Below are 23487 nucleotides of genomic sequence, written 5' to 3' on the forward strand. Positions count from 1 at the left end.
CCGCATACTCTCATGCCCCAGCGAGCAGAGAGTCCGGCCTGTGATGGCTGAACACATTCACTCCTCCGTGACAAAACAGCATGTGGGAGAAATACAACGTGAATGTAAAAATGTGCAATTGTTTGGATGCACTTTCATAACTTTGCCTGTGGCAACTGGCACTGCTGTAAGTTCTCCAGCCACCCCCTTGTTTGGAAAGTTTTTAGAGTTTTCAAATACTGTTGTTGATTTATTTCAATTTCTTTCATATTCAAATAAACTGATGGAGGTTGTAATTTCTGTGGAAATTGCATTTTAAATATAGCATCACTATTGAATGGCCAGTCGGATGCGAAGTTCTTCTCAGCTACATGTCAGCATTTCTGAATATGCTGGTTTGGAACCAGCACACGTTTTTTCAAATCTGCCAATCAGGTACAAACTCATTTGACAGTCATGAGGGGACCATATGGGCCTCCAGACTCAACACAAAAGGGGGGCGTTGAACTTTTTTTTCATCCCGTCTTTTCCCTTCAGGAAAGTGCAAGCCACTTATGACTCAAGCTTAAAAACGAGTTCTTTGGAATTTTGAAGGCTATTTAATTTTGTGTACCAAATGGTGCCTAGCTAGCTCTTGGCAACGACGAAACCGTTTTGTATTCCTTCACCCATACTAATCCCAGCGGCAATAATAAACAAATTTAAATTCTTTATCCTGTGCCAAACAGACGTGTAGCAGAATAATAAGAACCTCAGCACCACCAGCTTCTTATCTCCAACTAGTCCTCTCCTTTCATTCTCCACAGCACTCCAGTCACTCTTGACAGAATTAGCCTGGTTCAGCATTGAGAGTTTGGCTTGATGGCCCTATTTCCTTGGACATGGGGCGAGTTAAGCTCCGGGATTTGTGATGAAAAGAGATTGGATGGGGTAAAACGAATATAAGAAGTGCCCACATCCTCTCCTCTTATGGAGAAACCCCTTCTGGTTGACTGCGGTGGAGGTAATTACATCTCAAGTGGGATCGGACCTAAAGGAAGGACCTGCATTTGCCATGTTTTCCACCCTGGGGAGAAGCAAGCGCTTTGTGGGGAATATGCTTTGAGGATAAGCTCCATTGTAAGAGTGCTTGTGTTCCTTGAGGGGTGGAAAAATTTAACCCTGAACGTGTGGGAGATTTGCATTCACACATCCCGGAGGCAGAAACCACGGCCACTAATAATACAGTGCATTAGGAAGGTAGTCATACTAATGATTGTGGGGCCTTCAAGGTCAGGTCTTTGGACCTGAGCAGGACCCTGTAATGAGGATGCACAGGAGACGGGATTAATCGTAAATTCAGTCTTTGTCCCAGTTTACACCTGGTATGAAGATGCGTTTTGGTTGATCGGATCACAAGTAGACAGGGGAAACAGATTCTCTTTTACACCTGGTGTTTTAATTTGTCTCCCTTTTGTCCACTTTCAACCACTAATGTTTTGATTTCTTCAAGAGGAGGGTCTGTGGGCAGGTAAATCTATAGGCTCAGATCTTTCAAAGTAATAAATGAAATAAGCTCATGCAATTTACATATGAACGCGACCCAGAGACGACGGAAAAACACAGAGCAGCAGCTTTTGTTTCTGCTCTGAAAGCCGCAAGACTATGCCGAACAAAGTTAGTGCTTATTAGTAACCAGAGATTGTAAGAGAACATTATGATTGGTATGTTTTTTGTCTTCAAACCAAACTTGGGTCTTCGTTGGAAAAAACGTTTAAATCCCGTCTGGCTAGCACGCTTCCCATAATGTTTACGCATTAGGTTAGTAGGAGGAGAGTAGGCGTTTTTTTGTGGCTGTTAGAACGCATTCGACCACTTGAGGGTTTACACTACAAAAGCAATCTGGTTGAATGAGTTTTCGACTACCTCTGGAAGTGGTCGAAAGTAGACAAGGTCTAAGCGGGGTCTGTGAATATTAAAGCACAAAAAGACAGCTATATAAATATAGCCTATCTGTTTGTTTTGTGTGTCTGTCTGTGTGAATGAGCTGCGCTGTTTCGTGTACTACATACTCAAGTATGTGCGAAGCTCTTATTGTTTTTTCAGTGTTTGCCATCTCACTATCTGAGGACAGGAACACAAACATATCCAAGGTTGCTCTGATATAATGCGTAATGAGCATTTCATCATTTTATTTGAGAAAAAAAACATTGTCAAATACACTGAAACTCAAAGCTCTTCACTACATCCCCTCAACATTTTTACTTGAAGAAATTGACAGAAATATATGATTGTAATGTAGAATGTACTTCTCAAAATAATAATAATAATAATAATAATAATAATGCAATTTATTTAAACACTATTTAAGGAATTTAATTTTTGTCCATACTTTAATTTAGTAAATCTCTGTTGTACAGCAATTAAAAGGATAATTAATTTAATTTCCACTATTTTTGATAATATATTTGTAATAAATAATAAAAGCCAGAAGAATTAAGTCAAACCAGAATTTCTGAATTTTAATAAATTATGAATTAAAAGTTATTCATGTAATGCATAATCATTATTAAATGTACTTGATTGTTTTTAATTATTGAAATTTGAATAAACAAACATTTTCAGTAATTTATTGGTCATTTTAACTGTTGATAATAATAATAATTGATTGTTTAACACCGTATGCCATGATACCGTGAAACCGTGATATTTTCTGAAACAGTTATCATACCATGGAAATCTCATACCGTTACAACCCTAGTGTAAACAGGGCCTTAGAATGTCACACGCAGTTTTACGCAGCACGTTTTACCATGACAGTATGTGCAGTGTTGATGCAACAAGATGCATGAAGACTATGCATCACAAATGGATGAAATACTTTATCATACCACTCAATACATAGCTTTTCATTCTATTTCAACGATTCAATCTTTGATAAGGACAAGAGGTACCGAACACTTTCATGGCATACATCTGCAATGCCACAGATGTCTGGAGAAACATTTGCAGTGTTGACCTTCAATTTTCCTACTTCCCTAGTCCTCTTCCAAAGAGTTGCCTGTCAGTGCCTTCACAAGAGATCTGTTTGCCTTCGCTTTGTATAAGGAAACAGTTCAACAAAATAAATAAAATATGATGCATTTTTGATGCTCATTTTCTGGGGCTAAGGGCTTTTGAGACCAAACTACACTGCCATTCTCAGCACAATAATAGTCTACAAAGATTACTGTTCCAAATCCTATTGAGCTGCTTCATTGAATAATACTTACATAGGCAGCTGCCTTCTATGGCATAAGTGACTGATCTAGAACATTCTATGGGTAAAACAGTTAACTTTCAAGCCTTTTAAACTATTACTGCTACAATCCAGTATTGAAATAATTGTATTTATACTGTGAAGTTTTAAATCTTGTTTTTGTTGTTGTTGTTTTCCACTGAGCTTGTTGGAATGTATTAAGGGATGCTGTTACCAGTAAAGACATTTGAAGCTACCTTAAAAAAAACTGTACCAAAGAAGGCACACTATATTGCCAAAAGTTTTGGGACGTCTGCCTTTACATGCACATGAACTTTAATGACATCCATAGGGTTCAATATGGAGTTGGCCCACCCTTTTGCAGCTATAACAGCCTCAACTCTTCTGGAAAGGCTTTCCACAAGGTTTAGGAGTGCGTTTATGGGAATTTTTGACCATTCTTCGAGACTTAGGCAGTGATGTTGGCGAGAAGGCCTGGCTCGCAGTCTCCACTCTAATTCATCCCAAAGGTGTTCTATTGGGTTGAGGTCAGGACTCTGTGCAGGCCAGTCAAGTTCCTCCACACCAAACTCGCTTATCCATGTCTTTATGGACCTTGATTTGTGCACTGGTTCGCAGTCATGTTGGAACATCCCCAATCTGTTCCCACAAAGTTGGAAGCATGAAATTGTCCAAAATGTGTTGGTATTCTGCAGCATTAAGAGTTCCTTTCACTGGAACTAAGGGGCCAAGTCCAACCCCTGAAAAACAACCCCACACCATAATCCCCCTCCACCAAACTTTACACTTGGCACAATGTAGTCAGGCAAGTACCGTTCTCCTGGCAACCGCCAAACCCAGACTCATCCATCGGATTGCCAGACAGAGAAGCGTGATTCGTCACTCCAGAGAACACGTCTCCACTGCTCTAGAGTCCAGTGGCGGCGTGCTTTACACCACTGCATCCGACGCTTTGCATTGCACTTGGTGATGTAAGGCTTGGATGCAGCTGCTCAGCCATGGAAACCCATTCCATGAAGCTCTCTACACACTGTTCTTGAGCTAATCTAAAGGCCACACAAAGTTTGGAGGTCTGTAGCTATTGACTCTGCAGAAAGTTGTTGACTTCTGTGCACTGTGCTGACCCTGCTCTGCAATTTTATGTGGCCTACCACTTCATGGCTGAGTTGCTGTTGTTCCCAATTGCTTCCACTTTGTTATGATACTACTAACAGTTGACCGTGGAATATTTAGTAGTAAGGAAATTTCACAAATTGACAGGTGGAAACCTATATACGGTACCATGCTTGAATTCACTGAGCTCCTGAGAGTGACCCATTCTTTCACAAATGTTTGTAGAAGCAGTCTGCATGCCTAGGTGCTTGATTTTATACACCTGTGGCCATGGAAGTGATTGGATCACCTGAATTCAATTATTTGGAGGGGTGTCCCAATATTGCATTAAATGCATTATAAACTACCATTCAAAAATGTGCTGTTGATAAGATTTAAAAATTCAGCAAGGATGGATTAAATTGATCAAAGTGCTGTTCTTTGAACTATTCTTCAAAAACAACAACAACAACAACAACATATTACAGTTTCCACAAAAAATATTAAGCAGTGTTTTCAGCATTAATAAGAAATGCTTCTTGAGCAGCGAATCAGAATATTATAATGATTTCTGACGAATCATGTGACTGAAAACTGGAGTAATGATGCTGAGAAATTTCAGCTTTGACATCACAGAAATACATTACATTTTAAAATATATTCACATAGAAAACAGTAATATTGCTGAATATTATTACGATTAAAACAGCCTTGGTGAGCATAAGACTTTTTTCAAAAACATTTTAAAAGTCTTACTGATCCTTACACTTTTGAACAGTACATAGTGTATGAAGGAAGGTTCTGACACAAGGCTACAGCAATACCAACAAAGAGCTCTCAAAATGTTTGCTGAAAGTATTAGAAGAAACATAAAAAAAAAAGAGTTCGTTGACAGTACGTAACACTGTAATCCTCTAACACTATAAAACTGCATTATGAATTTAAAACACCAACAAAACATATATTAAAAATGTCTCCAACAATACTCTTTTTCTACCATAGTCAGGCAGGCAATAGGTATCATCTGTATTGTATGTCTGTCCTTGTGAGATTCTAAAAGGGAGTGCTCTCTTGAGGCTGTAGTGTCATTCTCTATGCTCTATACCAGCTATTCTCATCTTCCACTGGATCACCCACGTAGTCAGAGCCACCTTTTCAGTTATCGACTTGTTTCTCCAGTGAAGGTCAAAATGTTAGCAAGCTTTCTCCAAACATAACACCACACACACAGCAAGAGACTTTCAGCTCTGGCCCCCCAGGCCCCTAGAAGGTGAACTCTATTTCCACTTAAGCAAAAAGGGTCAGGGATCTTCTCTCGCTGATTGACTCATCTCATCTGAGTGCATTTAATCTGGAAATTGAGGTTCTGGCTGACTCTACTCCTTTAAGTCACAAGTGTCAGAACATTCATGGCTTATCTCCCGAAAATAACATGGAAAGGGTGTCCAATTTTCAGAGCCTGACTTAAGTACCATTTGTAAAGAATATAAACTGTTTATAAATGGGAAAACCTCGCTCAATACAGATGCACCAACAGACTTAAAGTGAAGGTTATGCAAACCATCAATGGAAATCCAGGCGGAATTAGAAACTCTACAGAAAGACCTGCAATAATTAGATCAGTATCAGGTCATATCTGCATAAAACTGGCCATGTTATGACCTGGCAACCCCTAATTTATCTTGCAAAAAGTCAAGGAGGAGATGAAATGACATACAATAAAGGAAACATGTTACTTAAATAAGATGTTTGAGAGAAGTTCTTCTATGGTAAATACAAAACAGTGTTTTTAGGTAACGAAAAATTAGCAGTACCTGTGTATCCCAGAGAGTTGTCATCATCATGTTCTGCAGTGGGGGCCTCTGTGACCCTATTGCTAGTCCCCTCCTGAGTCCCCGTGTCTGTTGGAAGTAACACAGACTCTGAGTCTTCGAGCAAAGAGTATTGGGTCAACGGCAACATGGTAGCGCCCCAGTATCCCTGATACCAACAGATAAGCAGTACTAGGCTCTGCAGACAGTGACTTTTAAAAAGTCTCTGTCTGCAATTGCAACCTCCAAACTGCATTATCGTATCAAGAAATCACTGCAAACGTCCCCAAAACACCATATATAGAAGCTCCAAGGTGTTAATCAGTTGTTAGCCATTAATCCATTGGAGAATCCCAAGAGTCCAAGTCCTAAATATGGTGTTTTCCTTCTCTTTGCGGGCGTAAAGAGGTGCAGTTAGCCCTGAACGTCTATGTGTATGTCTGAGGAGTGACAATGTGTTGTAGCAGACGGTCCTATAGAAGCACATGGGCCAAACTAGGATGAACCAATTGCAAATACACACACAAAGTCACTGACACACACCCTATTTAGCTCTTTATACAGTCATTGACTAAACTAATTCCCCAATCAACGCATGTCGCTTTTCTGGAAGATGGACTGACAGCCCTCCTCTATGCTGGGTTTAGAAAGGGAGGACCGGGCAGGGGGTGTGGCAGATGCCCCCCATCATGGCGAAGTGTGGGATAAATCAGACTGGGGCCATGCCCACTTCCATTGTTGGGCACTGACAGGGGGTTAATTTGGGATGAGGGGAGGTGAAGAGGCCTGTTTAATATAAAGGGGGTCAGAATGGGCCAGATGACTGGGAAGCATCCTGTCAGGATCGTCATGGACCGTGAATGAAGATTGGCATCATTTACGGAGATAAAAAAAAATCAGACAGGCAAAACAAAAGGAAGTCATTGGAGAGCACTTAGGGCTCTGCGAAGTGTGACCACTGTCTGTCCTTTCCTTCACCCTGTCGCTAGAGCTCTCAGTGCTACTGTTTCAACATTTTAAAGTCATAATTGAGTGCTTGAATGAATTTCAGGAGAGGTTAAATGTCTATTTTATGACTTGGGCCACACTAGCTAGCACTTCTGTTGATGTATTTAGTGAAATGACACTTTTAGCCTGCTAAATGCTGAGATGGCAGTTTCTCAACAAACACCTCATCGTACCTAGTGCGTTCGCAGAATCTCAAGGTTGTGACCGTCAGGAGACTGTTGGCTATCTTAGCTTGTGTTGGAATCATTCAAGCAGTCAAAATACAACATTTTTGCACTTTTAACAATGTTAAAGTACAGATTCTTTGCTCATAAGATCAAGTTCACAAACACTTAACATCAAGCATGCAAACACATATGAGTCTGTCTGTTTGTGTATAGACACCATATTGATATTATCATAGTAAAAACCCCTATTGTCCCTTTTTTGAAGCATATACAAGCATATTTTTGAACATGTATACACACAGTTTACAGTTTTAAACAACCAAAGGTACAGTACATCCTTGACAAACGGTCACCGTGATTTTGCCAAGTAAGACATCTTCCTGGATCAACATATTTTGTTGATCCTGGAACAACATTCCAGTCTGAAAATTTTGTCTCAACCCTATTCCTACCCCTAAACCTAATCCTACCTATAACTCATCCCTTAAAATCAGAGGGGAAAAAAAGGTGAATAACATTGATGTAGAAGCACCTAACCCTGGTTGCAAGCCTAAACTTGACATAAACGGTAAACTTGTCCCTCAAATCTGATTGGTTGATTGGAATGTTGTTCCAGGATAAAAAAAAAATCACGGTGAACTTGACAATCATCAGAACAGAATTCCAACAGAATTCTGAAAAATTGGACCATCCTTCACAAAATTCAACACACAAATTTCTATGCATATATATCAAATTTAAATCTATTTTAGATAAATTGCTAACCATTGTGGTACCATTGTGCTCTCACTTCCATTTTACAGACATTTACAGATATTTTAAACAATGTTTTCACCTATTCCACACATTTCCTCCAAAAACTGATAGAAAATATGAGAAAAAGCTTATGAGATTCTATATGGGCCACTATATAACCAAACCAATTCTCAGCTCAAAGACATGCTTCACAAAGGCTGACCTAAAAAAAAAAAAAAAAGACATAGAAAGCTCAAAACTAGTTGTACAAAACACAGATGTTGTATAACCTCACAAAGAATTTGTGACAGCTGACAGTAGAATATGTTTTATTGTGGGCTTAGAGAGTGGATACTTCACGACTCATTAACAGGTGGTGTGCCCAGATGCCCTGGAGGACACACAAGCAAAAACCTGGTGCTCCCTCAGATTCAAATGGCCCTGATCCACACAATCCAATCCAAAATGCCCTGCCTCCTCTGATGACTAATTAAACCGAACCTTATGCGGCTAGCTGACATGTCTACATGGGCCTATTAGGAGGATGTTCCCCATGCACCCCAAAGCCCCGGCTGTCCCCTCATTTTCAGACACACAGCTTGCTTTCTCGATTTCTGGCTTTATTGATTTAAGGAGAAGGTGATGTACTAGCTCAATAACAGAGGACCCAGACAACCCATATAAACACAACAACAACAACAATTGGATTCGTTCATCTTAAAGGCTTTAAAAATCAAGGCCATTTGTTGGGTTAGCCATCAGTCGGTTAATTATTTTTAAAGGCAAGAGAGGGCAAAGGAAGTACAAAGAAAAATGAGTTACCATGTTAATCAGTGCACTTTAACACCTCTGTTTGATACCAATTTCTCATTTTTGGTTCCCCTTAAAGGACCTGACTTATGTAAGGGGTTTAATTAAGTCACACAATCGAACTAGCCTGGACACAAATGAATATATGCAGAAAGAAAGAAATATGTGAATGGTGCACCCAGACTGCAAATTACCAAAGATCATGTTGAAAGATTGTGTGAATTGTGTGGTCCGCAGACAAGAGGAAGAGAGCACACTTTCTCTTTGAAGCCGCACACAAAGAGAACATATGATTCCAAGATCCAGAATGTGTCCACTCTTCTGAAAACATCAACACTAGATCAAGCTGGAAACCCATTTAAATGATCTGTTAAAACTTAAATTAATAGCATTGCTTGATACCTGCAACAATAATCATATTAAGCAGCTTGGGCCAGCAACAATTTAGTCTCAGCCTCAGACGTCACGCCCACGGACCGTTGGCTAAATGTCTGGTGCATAAGGCACACAAAATGGGAAACATTTTGGGAGTTTCAAAGTCATCACCTGATGGGATGAATTCTACAGGATTTCTGGGAATGTGTGTGTCACGTTTTTTGATGGTCCACCTGGAAACACAGCTATCTGTGTTTACAACTATGACAAACACAGTTCAGGATTAACTAAACGCTGAATTTTAAAAAAGTAGGTGAAGTTTGCGCGCCATTGTTGCAGTAAACTTGTACAACGTTATCTGTCTGTTATCATAGGTAAACATTTTCACACCCCTAGACATGACGTGAAACAAAACGAACTGGGACAGGTTGCTTTACCTGTCAGCCAGACAGCCTCTTGGCGGTCCTCGGCCAATGAAAGCTGCGATGGAGTCCAGACCTTCTGACGTCAGCCTGAAGGTCTGGCTATGCTAGACTAGCAACAGTTAAGATCAACAATCCTACAGTTTAACAGGTGCAAACTGCTCTAATCAGATTTTTCTCTCTCCAGCTGGGCATTAAAGGTGCCGTAGGACCTAGGAGTCTATTTTTTAGTTTACACCGGAAAAAAACCCCAATGCTGTTTTACAAGAGAAGTCAAATACAATTGCGAGACTGGTATTGGACTATGGTATCCACAAAAGTGATTGACTGTCGCACAAGTCTGAATGAAACTCAATGACATCAAGTCTGTAATGTGACTGGTTATCAAGGCACATGTGATCCAAGTTAGCCATTGCACTTTCTCCAATGGTAGAGTCACAGACCCTCGTATCTCCCAATAATAAGACCATCTATGCTCATATCTTTTTCAAAAGATACACCCAAACATTAGCATTACACAGTCGGTCACGAGACACACGGGAGCCAATGCCATTTCACAATCAAAGCTGACGTAATGCTTCTGGATGGAGAGTTGACTTTGGCTCTGTTCCTGACACAAATCACTCGTTTTGCGTTGGAACACTTGGAATATTTGTACTGTTTGAATAAATTGCGCCTGTAGTCGTATCTGCCTGTTGTATCCTGTGTGTTATATTATATAATACACAAATGGGTTGGTTTAGGTGTGGGGTTGGGTTACATGCTCAAACATGTCTCAATAGTGTAAATTAAAAAAAAGATAAATAAATGTAAGTAAAACAATGCTGGCTGATTAAATTGAAAACCACATCCCAACATATATGTCATAATGGCAAAATTATACACCATTTATATACAGCAGGGGTGTCCCAACTCGGTCCTGGAGGGCCACTGTCCTGCAGAGTTTAGCTCCAACTTCAACACACTGGTCTAGAAGTTTCTAGTATGCCTAGTAGACCTTGATTAGCTGGTTCAGGTGTGTTTAGTTGGGGTTGGCGCTAAACTCTGCTGGATAGTGGCCCTCCAGGAGCAGGATTGGAAACCTCTGATATACAGTAATTTCATCATGACGATGAAATTCAATGCCAATCGCATCTGTGTATGATGCCAAAGGTTTCCCATTGAAAGCAATGGAGTACCCTGCACAAAAAAATTCCACTAAAGGGGTAACCTGTCCGTTTAAAAGTGATGCCGAGGGGTCCTGACCAAGTGTCAATATGTAATGAGTTGGGAGTAGGGAGAAGGTGTTGCAAACTCATGTACAAAAATGTTTATATTTACATTTAAATTGGGCAAGAATTATAAACAAATATCATGGCATTTGTTCAAATACTCAAATCACACATTTATTACTTAGAGTTAGGAGTTTGTGAGTTTGTTCAAATCCTTACTTCTAAGTAAAAGCAACAATTATAGTGATGATAGCCTTAGAAAAGCCATGATTTTCTTGAGAGAGCAGACCATCAGTGGATATCATCAAGGCTCCAGCCGGACCACACCAGGGTCCGTGGTTCTCTGTGGGTCTGATTAACTCCCATATTATTGAAAATTACCAAGGGAGGGATTATGCAGATGAGGGTATTGCGGTCCACACGGTGGGCAGGAAACCAAGCATCATAATGAGAGACTACAGAAGAGGTTTTCCTTCTGTAAGGGACGTACAGACAGGGAATGGGGGAGAGGTGGTTAGGGGAAATTAAAGGGTGGTTTCAAAGAGCTTAGGAGAAGCAGACCGTCTGGCATCTAGATATTAAATAAAGTTGTGGCTGTAGACATATCTATAGTGCTCCTGAGGTTGTTAGTATTGGCCCACATTTTATTTCTTTTAGCTTATTAAATTTAATGTAATTCTTAGATACGTTTCAGTTAAGTTTCAACAATGAAAATCTCAAACATATCGTTAAGATGCCTTAAGAGAAATATAAATAGAAACAAATGAAACAATTGGCATACAATAACAGTATACAGAAAAGTATACAGTATAATGAAAATCAGTATACTAAAAAATATATATATCTTTCAATTTCAAAATTTGCTATAAATGGCAAATCTACGGAAGAGGATTAGGGCCAAGCAATAATAAAAAAATAAAACCATCTCGAGATTAAAGTTGTTAAATTTTGAAAAAAAAGTCGAGATAAAATGTTGAGAATAAACTCGTTAAATTACGAGAAAAAAGTCGATAAATTTTGAAAAAAAAGTCGAGATAAAATGTTGAGAATAAAGTCATTAAATTACGAGAAAAAAGTCATTAAATTACGAGAACAAATTCGTTAAATTATGAGAAAAATGTTGTTAAATTTTGAGAAAAAAGTCGAGATAAAATGTTGAGAATAAACTCATTTAATTATGAGAAAAAAGTCGTTAAATTACGAGAACAAATTTGTTAAATTACGAATTTGTTCTCATAATTTAACCACATTTTTCTCGTAATTTAATGACTTTATTCTCATAATTTAATGAGTTTATTCTCAACATTTTATCGACTTTTTTCTTGAAATTTAACACGTTTTTTCTTGTAATTGAATGAGTTTATTCTCAACATTTTATTTCGAATTTTTTCTCAAAATTTAACAACTTTAATCTCGAGATGATTTTATTTTTTTATTATTGCTTGGCCCTAATCCTCTTCCGTACAAATCAATCACAGTTTGAGATTAACAAGTGAAACTTTCTCTGAAAAAAAACAAGAAACAGGGATGTTAAGCAAGAAGTTTCAATTTGTTCTCTACTTAATCTCATTGCTTAATCTCATTGCATACAATAAATTGATATATTAAAAATCTAATTTGTGATTAGGAAATGAAACAAGCAAATCTATGCATATATTCTTGCAAACAACAATCTCAATCAGTAGTAAAATAAAATGTACAGGTTTCATTTTGTTTCGGCAAGTATTTAATTATTTCACCCAGAGAAAAATGTTGGATTATGCAACAGACATTATACAACTATAGCCGATATGCCGATGGCTTTAAATTGATCAAATATCGGACGATAAATATCGACGGTATACACCGGTGCATCTCCAATAAAAAGTAATTACAATGTAACTCAAATGCAATGCACACTTGAAGTCATCTTGCGGTTGAGTGTCATAAATGCCAAGCATATTATTCAAATGCTCAATGACAGTCAATGGCATAAATCAGTGACATTCACTCACCATTATGTTTGATGGAAAGCTAAAATTGTTTAACTGGTAAAAAAGCAATGGCTCTCCATGAATAAAGTAAGACAGACTGGCTTTGAAGAGCCTCCCAACCTCATTTGCTTTGAGTGATGTGTTTGGATGTAGTGATTACGCATCCACTTGTTCACACACTCAACTAAGAATGTGAACACCAGACAAATAAGTCCAATCATCTACTGACAAGTTGCCCTCAAAAACACATCCAACAACTAGTGTCCAATAAAAACAGCCAGGAATTCTACAAGGAGAAGTCTGATTAGCACCAGTGCGAATGCTTGTGGCTCACAGAGTCACTGCGGTCATAGACTGTTCAAGTGCTCTAGAAATAATCCTATCAATCTACGTCAAAATCACGGCAGGCCTGTGAAAGCCAGAACAGCTGGCGAGGTCTCACGCAGCTAAACAGAGCACATGATGGGCATCGCTCAGGCCACGGAGGTTAAAGCATTCGGTACAATAAGCTCTTCTGTGGCGAGTAAATGAAAGCCACTTCAGGGCCTGAAGACCGTGGTGAAAGGGCACAGCTGTTGAATGCAGTATCATAAAAGCCAAGAGTTACAACCATGATTAATGATGAAACTCTCCACGAGGACAAGCCACCTTCAATCTGACAGACACGCTTTGCGAGGTTTCACTCTGAGCTCTTCTTCAATTTTATGAGAACATTTTTGGATCACTGAAGGCAATTGTGTACTTAGAAGCCATTTTGGTGCAGTGCTCCAACACATTGAGCCTTGGTGCTCAAGTTGGTGGCTGAAGTTCATATCACGCTTTTGACACTAATCAATGACATTCTTTCATTGTTCATTGAATAAAAGGTGACAAAAAAGGGGGAAAAAAGTAGGCTTTAATTGACTTCTTTCAAAAACATTTGATGAAATCTTACCGACCCCAAACTTTTGAACGCTGGTGTAAAATAATTATTTCCACCTAATAGTTTGCTTTTTTAATCTGCACTGTATAAAACCCATGTACAGAGAAATTCATTCTGAAAACTCAGTCTGAGATCCGCAGTACATTCCTTCAAGGTCATGGTTCTTCAAAAGCAATGTTGTTAGAAAAGGCCTTTCAATAGTACGAGCTCTCCACCAGCCTCAAAGCTACTGTCGTCATTAGCAAAGTGCCAACATGACAATAGAAGGGGAATTCTTTTAGATTTATTAAGAGTGTGACAGAACCTCGGCTAATTCACCAGAGCTCCAGTCTTTGAAGCTGTGTTCTTCCACCCTGTCTTCATGTCTGAATCGCATAAATCTTCAACCACCGCAACACTTTGTTGTGGGCAAGAGTCGAAGATTCATTCTGAAAGAATCTCTGCTTGATGATGATACACTCTTTGACTTATTTGCATGTGTGAGAGAGAAAGTGAAAGACGGCTTATACTGTAAATATTCTATAGCCTCGCATTCCGAAATGATTAATTAAATGTTGTATAATCTAATATTAGCATTTAGAGCGTGCACTGATCTGCACTTCAGATTCTAGTCAGAATACAAAGAGTATTCTGGCTAGAATCTTAAGTGCAGATCAGTAATACTCATTTCAGCATATTACGATTTGGGACACACTAATTCTAATTTCAAGTACTATTTAGATGGATAGTATGCGAATAGGGATGCAGCAAGTGATTCACATCCCAGCACAGTTTAAATCCACCCCTGACACACATACTTGTAGTTTCAAATAAGCCTGAGGAATGTTGTTTAGCTTGATCAGGTGTGTTTAATTAGAGTTGAAACTCTGCAAGGCTTTGGCCCTCCAGAAACTGAGGTTGTGTCTGAAATCACCCCCATACCCTTAACCCTTAAATGCATGACTGTTTCATCAATCATTCTTACATATTCGGGTCTTTATCGACCCAGATCTATATCTAACACAGATGGATCTCTACCTGTCACAATAATATAAAACTCCTCTGATATTAGAGTAACAATTACAGAAGAATAAAATAAATCATATTTTGTTACCTTTTGGAGCTTGAAAGGGCTCAGTTTGAGCAGATGTTTTATGCCATCATCACTGTCCTTGTCAGAGCTCATTTCCCAGTAAATTCAGCAAATAATAGGCTAGTTTTATATTTGATCTCAAACATATTCTCAGAACTATATAATTTTCAGCATCTTCAAAATCAATATTTCGATCACTAACAGCTTCACCCGATCCATCCAGTGACAGTTACAGTCATATTTCATTGCGTTCAGTACTTGCTCTGCAGTAAATCGCTGAGCCATTTCATGTTTTGCTTATTCTTTCGGTTTTTTTGTCTGAATGAATCGTCACTTCATCATTGTGTATCAGACATTGCCACCTTGTGGAATAAAGGTGAATTGCACTTATTCCGTCATCTAAAATTAAATTATTGCGGTGCACAAAAAATATACGTACACTTATACACACCTCGGGTCGATAGCGACCCTATACAATTTTTACAAAAAATGAATACAAAAACAAGCATTCTTTTATAATTTTTTGATTTTTTTCTTGTTATATTCTTTATAATGAATTGACTGAGGAATACTAAGAAGGTTGATTTCTAACTTTAAAAAATGAACAAGGAGGAGGGTAGTGAATGATTACCTAAAGACCCGAGGTATGCATTTAAGGGTTAAATAGGGTACATAATACACCGCAATAACAAGTATACAACTGATGTACACTCAAAGGTTTGAAAATGACAGAGTTCAAGATAAATGTTTTCATTACTACTGGAGCTGCCAGTTTGCCAAGTTTCAAATGATTTTTAAACAGTAAGCGCAAACAATGCAAAAGTGACAGTCCTTCTGGTGCACACAGTGTCCGAATTCATGAACTCATTTTCTTTCACTCCCTCAACTCCCTCAATAGTGAATAAGGGTATAGTGGGCGATTTCAAACACAGCTTGAGCTTTGCACCTCTGCTTTAATTGTTTTCAACCAAAAACTGCCATTTCATGTCACTCCAAACCTGCTTTACTTTCTTCTTCTGTGAAACAATTAGGAACAATTAGAACCATTTTTGTCCATATAATGAAAGTCATTTGGGTCCAATGTTGTTTTTGGACCCCACTGACATTTAGTGATAATATCACACCAAAACTGTTTCACAATTGAAGACTTCAGATGAAAAAGCCTCTAAAGTGCCGTCTGAAATTTTCTTCTAAAATGAGCATTTTTTATCAAGCTCGTATGTTTGGTTCAGTAATTTCACTTTAATGGCAATTAATAGGTCCTTTTCATTGCCATTAAAGTGAAATAACTGAACATAAAAAATAAAAGCTTCATAAAAATGCTCATTTTATAAGAAAATTTCAGATGGCACTTAGAGGCTTTTGCATCTGAAGTCTTCAATTTGTTTCACATGGGAAATCCCCTTAAAAGTTAAACAGACAAAGATATCGCTTTCCTCAACGAACATTCAAACAGATTTTTTTTATTATGAATATGATGCAGATGCAGGTAATGTACTCGCTTTGTCAATCTCTCTCATAATACTCTGCTCTATATAATACAATAAGCTTCAGCTCAATGTTCCTTCATTGCTAGTTCTAAAGTGACATTTATGAATTAGTAACAGAGGTTTGGGCTTATCGGCTAAATTGTCAACTTGAGATTTGAAAGATGGTTTTTAAAGACACTCCCTTGTTGTTTCTTATTTATTTACACAGTTATGTCATCAAACTGTTGTATAAACGCAATATCACACTCGTAGCCATGCAATATTGCTCTATATCAGCAAGGCTATGATTACCTGCGGCCTCGTGCTTATGGCCGAATCACAGCCATGCTGATATAGAGCCATATCACACTCCTACTCAAGTGATATTGCTTATATTGGTAAACATCAGTAAATGATGATATAATTTCCACTTTTGGGTTAAACTATCCCTTTAACAGACAGTTCTGATCTACTGGATCATTATGATGAATCTTAAAACAAAATGAAACTTGAAATTCTTCAAATTATACATACAAAATGAGGAAATCAATCTTAGCAGTTAATTTACAATTTAAGAATAATTACTGTGTGCTTTTTCAGTTGAGAGCTGGTCACAGTTCACCAGCCATCTGATCCAGAATCAGGCAAGCTGAACAAACAGCAAGAGCCTATCTACTTTTTCCAGACACACAAACACACACACACACTTTTCTACATGCTTACATGCACAAACATGTGCATCCATACACATGTCACTGAGACCACAGTACGACAGCACAATTTGCATCCTTTCAAGAGCAATTAAACCTGAAAAAGATCTAATCCACCACCTGAAACGTTCCTTTGTTTTACTGACATACCAGGAAAGAGTCTCAAACCTCAAGCTCCTCGATTTCAGATCTCAGCTGAAGGAGAATGATGCTGTTAAATGGAATTGCCATCCTTAACCTGAGGGGAACTGTGGGATAGAGTGGGCGTAATTCCTACTGAAAGATTTACTCTGTAAAGAATTCACTGTATATCAACACTGCATAAATGGATTATGCTCTCAGGCAGTGGATGATGGAAGGCGTTCGTGGGAGATCAGGAAAGCCCAGATTATGATTTATAAAACAAATTATATAAAGTATATCAATTATGATTAATAAACATCAAACCCTAAATTTACAGCTTAAAAGTTAATATTGTGTATAACCTTTCAGCGACACAATAAAACCAGCCAAAATATTTGAAAGACGAACAGAAGTGATGTGGATGTGTAGAACATAGAAGTTCTACACATCCACATCACTTGTGTTCGTCTTTCAAATCACTCAAGCCATACATGAGTATGAATTCTATGTATTTTTGTGGGATTGTGGCCCACTCACAAGTCTTTAATATCTCATGATGACACAATTTATCATAGGCCTTAAAGTGCATTTATAAGTAGGGATGCACCGATCTTTATTTTTCATGGCCGATTTCAATTGCTGATATTTTAGAAACAAATGGGCCAGTTTCGGTAACGGTTGTCAATTTCTTTTCTTTAAGCAAATTCTTTTTTCTTTTTTCTTTTTTTTTAATTTGCTATTTTACAGGCCAAAAATATCTGTAGCCATTTAAAATTAGAGGCAATCAAAGCATTTTAATCATGATACAAACAAAGATGCTACACGTGTGTGGCATGAGCAGTTGTTTTTGAATTAAATAACATAGCATAATTTCTAGATTTAAAGCAAAAGAAAAGAATGGTTTAACTTCAACTTTGTGAAATGACTGCACAAAACAAATACAGCAGATGGACTGAATGAAAATGCAAATTCACTCTCTGTCAGTAGATGGCGCTTATGGAACAGCAGGGCTATAGCGTTTTCTTGGTTACCGCTGTAAACAAAGCAGCGCTGCGCTTATAAACACTACTTTAATAGGCATTATACAGAGGGAAAACAAATGCCATCCAAACTTCAGAGATACATTCATATAAACCCCCACCCCCAATTTAATAATAATGATATTTTTCTTCCAACATTTTGAGCATTGCAAACAGTGAGCTTGCTGTTCCTGGTACAGTATTTTCTCTGCTGGCGTCTTCAGAATGGCCCATTCTCTGGCCTGTCCTGTTTATTCTTAATATTTCCACACAAATGACATTTTGGGGAAATTATTGCAATGCAGTTTGTATGCAAATCTGGTACAAAGATAAAAAAAAAAAAAGCGAAAATCGCCGGTTCTGATTTATGGCCAGTTGACCAGTGCATCTCGATTTATAAGACTTATGAATGATCTGTTGTCAGAGGCAACCATTGCAATTTGGAGGCCCATTTCAAACAAACAGTTGGATTTTGTTGGGAAATAAAGCAAAAACAGACAAGGTTCTAAGAGTAAAGTGAAAGTCACCTAACATTAACTTCATATTTACTGAACTGTTGTATAAAATCAATAGGCTATCACATTTGCAATCATGCTGATATTCGGGAAAACAGCACTCTATAGTATATCCTGTTATAAATATTAAGAACAAGAACACATACAAGGACATTTTTGCCCTATATATCTTAATTTTTGGGTGGCATTTTTGCCCCAAGCCCCTGTAAATGCCCGTGATGGTGGGGGGCGTGGCTCTTTTTCGAGCACGAAAAGTGGACAGACGCCCCTATCTGATGCGAGGCCCATTTCAAGTGAAACGGGTGAAACATAGCAAATGTATGTAGTTCCTCGTTAAACCTGATGTTGCTAATTGAGGTTGCATTTACTTGTCATATTGCAGTTGAAGTTTACACGTTAGGCTGGATTGAAGTTATGTGCTTTGTGCTTTTTCACTCTTTATATTATCTGTCAAAACTCTGAGAAAACTCTTTAAAATGCAAACTTAAAAAGAGATGTATTTTCAAAAGCCTCTTTTGTCATCACTCTCTTTATGCCCATCACATAATTAAACCTGAACTTGTTTATACTTGAGTTTTTGCTGAAGGAACTGGTGACAGCATAATTACAGGTCATAAAACAAATTGAAATATTTCATCAGAATGAGACACATCTCATTAGAAAACATTAGAAAAAAATGCACGTTCCACAGGGCTGTCAGTCTTTGGCTGACACGCAGGATGCAATATATGATGTGATGTGATGTGATCCTTTAGGTTACGGAGACCTCTTTTAACCTGTGTACGATTACAAAACACATATCATTGGTTTAACGTCACACGATAACAGTATAATGTGTCAGGTCTACTAGCAAATATGACCATTTATTTGGATAAGGACCTTGATTAGGTTGTGTTCCAGTAGAGAATAATGGTGTCATCGCAAAACAGATCAGTTCAGCCCTTCACTTCAAAACTTCAGCCCTACTGTAATTATGTTTACTGCTAACTTTATGTTGAACAGATTAAGATGCAACCCTGTATCTTGCTGGCTAAAAGAAATTACATAAATTTCATACATATTCATACAATTACATACATATTTTTTGGTAAATAACATGTTCCTTTTAATAAGAGATGGATATACATTCCATTCTCAGACAAAAATAAAATAAAATAAACTAACATACAGTCAAACCAGAAATTATTCAGACATTTTTGATATATTTTTAGGATAGCAAAATAAAGTAAACTGTGACATATTATACCCAAAAATTCTTCATACAGCGGACTACCAGTAAAATTGATAAAAATTTGGAACCAAAAATTATTCAGATACTTTGACCTGACCATGATTTACTTAAATTAATTCTGACATAATTAAGATAATTTTTTTCTGCCGCAGTTTAACTCTGAGATCTTATCATATTTTATTACCATTTATAAACTGTATTAATGAATGAAATGTTTAAGGTGTCTGAATAAATTTTGGTTTACCTGTATAAAATAAAAATAATTTTGTGGCTACTGATTTTTTTTGGTTTTTAATATTTTGTAATAGCTATATTTTAAAATTGTATACTTGCATACCTTATATTATTATATTATTGTCTTTTTTTTGTAAATAACTTGTACCTTTTAATGAAAAATGCAAATACTTTCCATCCTAAGACAAAAATAAAATAAAATAAAATAAAAACATTTGTAGCAACAGATTTCCTTCCTTCCTTCCTTCCTTCCTTCCTTCCTTTCTTCCTTTCTTCCTTTCTTCCTTCCTTCATTTTTCTTTCTTTCCCTTTTTTGGTTTTAACAATATTTCGTAATAGCTGAAGTAAAGCATTTTTTTTTCTTTTCTAAAGAAGCTAACTTTCATGAAAATAGTACATATATTTTATTATAAGACTAAACTAAACTAAATTAAAATAAAACTAGAAATATTGGCAGATCAAGTACTATTCTGAAATAATGCAATCAGGCCAAATATATATATATATATATATATATATATATATATATATATATATATATATATATATATATATATATATATATATATTTAGTTAATCCTTGTTTATCAAGCGGTACTTCATTTAAATGTTTACTCTAGAAAACTACAGTGTTCTGGTCTGGTCATCACGAAATGCAACAAATGGATGGATCTGGCCACGCCTCTCAGACTGAAACACCTCCATTTATTGGTGGATGCTGATTAGTTATGTATTCAGAATGCAGATTGGCTCTGGTACCATCTGCTAAACCAAACATATGAGGAGAAGAATTTACATTCCTCCTCTCCCTCCTCTGCTTCTTTGTCTTTTATAATGAACACAGCTCTCAAAACAAAATCTGGAAATGGTGGTCATGGTCACGATGGGGTCTATAATACATTAGGTCTTTTTAGCACGCTAAATCTGCTGAAACACAAATCAAAAATGACACTGGCATCATTTTTGCTACTTTCAAATGGCTAGAGAAAACAGATGAAAGAAGAGTGTCCTAATGGTCACCAGCATCACTAATGTGTCCAGTGCTGCCCTGATGCCGGCCTGCCTTTGAACATTACAGGCAACCATCTACAATTATGCACAAAGACAGGGGCCAACAATGACAAGAGAATCAAGTCAACTACAGTATATTGTTTTTATATAGTGGACTACTTTCATTTGACTGCTGGTCATAAGAAAGTCATGCAGCAGTGATTTGTGAGAAAAATGTGAACTGCTCGTTCACATTTACACGGCAAAACTTCCAAAAGTTTGGAAACACCCCTGGCAAAGTGTGGTTTTAGACGATATCAGCATAAATCCTTTTCATTTTTTAGTGCAAATACATTAAAGTAACTTGACATTATCATTGAAGACCAGCAATATTAATTTTCATTTTGATTACATAATAATGGCAATATATACATGCCAAAGTCAGACATGCCCCTTTGCCAGCTGTGATGCCTGGTTACTGGTTTAAACTTGGCCCAGGTTTGTAAAAGATTTTTGGGTCAGCACACCTTAATAGCTTCAACAATTGCTTGCCAATTAAGTTTAGAATACAATGAACCAATTGGAAGCCAGTTTAGGTCAGATAGCTGCTAATGGTGGATATTTTGATGAATCGTTTGTTCTATGTATAAACTGTTTATATAATAAAATATGTTTTTGTAGTTTGTGTTGTCCCTTATCAGTGCAAAATTATCACAAATTAAAAAGGATTCATGCCAATATTGTCCAAAACCCCACTTTTCTGGGGCATTTCCAAACTTTTGGAGGGCAGTGTAAATATCTCCAATTTTCCAAAATATGCTAATTACATACTTCCTTTAAACCAATCACAGCTAGAAACTACCGTGCAGCTTAAATATCCACCTGCTGACCCATCATATGCTGGGTTTTTATTGCCTGGAAAATCCAGCCTCACCGCTGTACCAGCGGATGAGTCTGGTCGCCATTGAATCAATTCGATCTCTAGGGCGGAGCAAATCCGAGCAAACAGGAAGTGGAGTAAACCAATCAGAGAAGGGCGGATATGATGTTAGCAAAGCGACAAGACAGTCAACAGCGAAAAAGTAAATAAACTGCTGGGGTTTTAATGACTATGGGCCCTATAATACACCCGGTGCAATGCGACGCAAGGTGCAGCGCAAGTGTGTTTGCTAGTTTGCGTCCGTTCGCGTTTTCCCGTTCAGCGCCACGTCCTTAAATTAGTAAATGCATTTGCGCCAGTTAGTGCGCCCATGGGCGTGCTGGTCTAAAAAAGAGGTGTGTTCAGGCGCATTGCCCGCGCATTGCTATTTTAAGGAGCTGAAAATAGACTGCGCCATAGACCAACTCAAACCTGGTCTAAAGTCTAAAGTCAATGGCGCAATATTTTTTTGTTAGAGCACGTTGGTAGAAACTGTGCCTCTGGGCGCGGCCACAGTGCGCGTTGACTTTGCTTATTACACACAGGGATGCGCATCACACAAACATGCCAAATATTAAAAACAAAAGGATTACAGTGTAAAAGAATATTATTGTGTAGGCTACATAAATATAAAGATGTAATGATGAATAGTCATTGCGTGTATTAGAATTAGGCTACCTATTTTCAATTCCTATTTTCTTGTAGAAGATATATCATTCTGGACTTGCAGGCAAGGGTTTTTATCCAAATGTGAAGCAAATCTTTACAAAGATGACAAATAAGAAAAAAACCAAACAAATGTGAATTAGATGCGTTTCCATCAAGTTGTTCGAGCGGATGACGGTGGTATTGGTAACCTAGTAACCAACAGTAAATAAAACACCATCAGCGGAAACAGCCGTTTACGATTAGTCACATGGGTTTAACTCCCTGAGGTCTGAAAACGCGCCGGCACGTTTTGCAGGATTTTTTTCACATTGCAGCAAAACAGACTTAAAATACTCCGTCATTTCTTGTCATAGAGACATAAGTAATATATCAATTGAAACTATAGAATGTCTTCTTTTATTTGTGTACACTCAGAGTAAAAACACAATGTTGTGCTTTTTGTAAAATAAAGAAAACTAACATGATGCGTGATCTCTCCTCTCCCTCTGAACGAAGTCCAATCTGATAGTTCTCAGAAAATGAACTGTAACTTATGAATACTAATGACAAAAAAAATGACACTTACGTCTAAAGAAACGTTGAAATGTCAGGTTTTAAATCGTGCAAGTCAAATCGAAAACAAACCTTCTGTGTTTATGTAATCTGTATGAAAAGAGAGCCATGTCAGAAGTCTGTGATTCAGCTCATTATCCGCTAATGCGGCCACGCCCACGGAGGGACGCAAATTCAGTCAATACATGCATACATCGTCTCAATCGTGTATTTATTGTCTTGAAAAGTGTTTAATTGGATG

The 23487-nt window shown here is 37.6% G+C and overlaps 1 protein-coding gene across 1 annotated transcript in view; it reads right to left on the reverse strand.

Annotated features, from left to right (window-relative positions):
- Positions 1-23487, reverse strand: part of robo1 (roundabout, axon guidance receptor, homolog 1 (Drosophila)) — a 365788-nt gene that overhangs the window by 222587 nt on the left and 119714 nt on the right. Inside the window, 1 exon segment of the mRNA XM_048160983.1 lies at positions 6124-6210. Within this exon segment, the coding sequence (XP_048016940.1) occupies positions 6124-6210 (87 nt within the window).

This window comes from Megalobrama amblycephala, linkage group LG16 (genome assembly GCF_018812025.1).
Source record: "Megalobrama amblycephala isolate DHTTF-2021 linkage group LG16, ASM1881202v1, whole genome shotgun sequence".
Lineage (NCBI taxonomy): Eukaryota > Metazoa > Chordata > Actinopteri > Cypriniformes > Xenocyprididae > Megalobrama > Megalobrama amblycephala.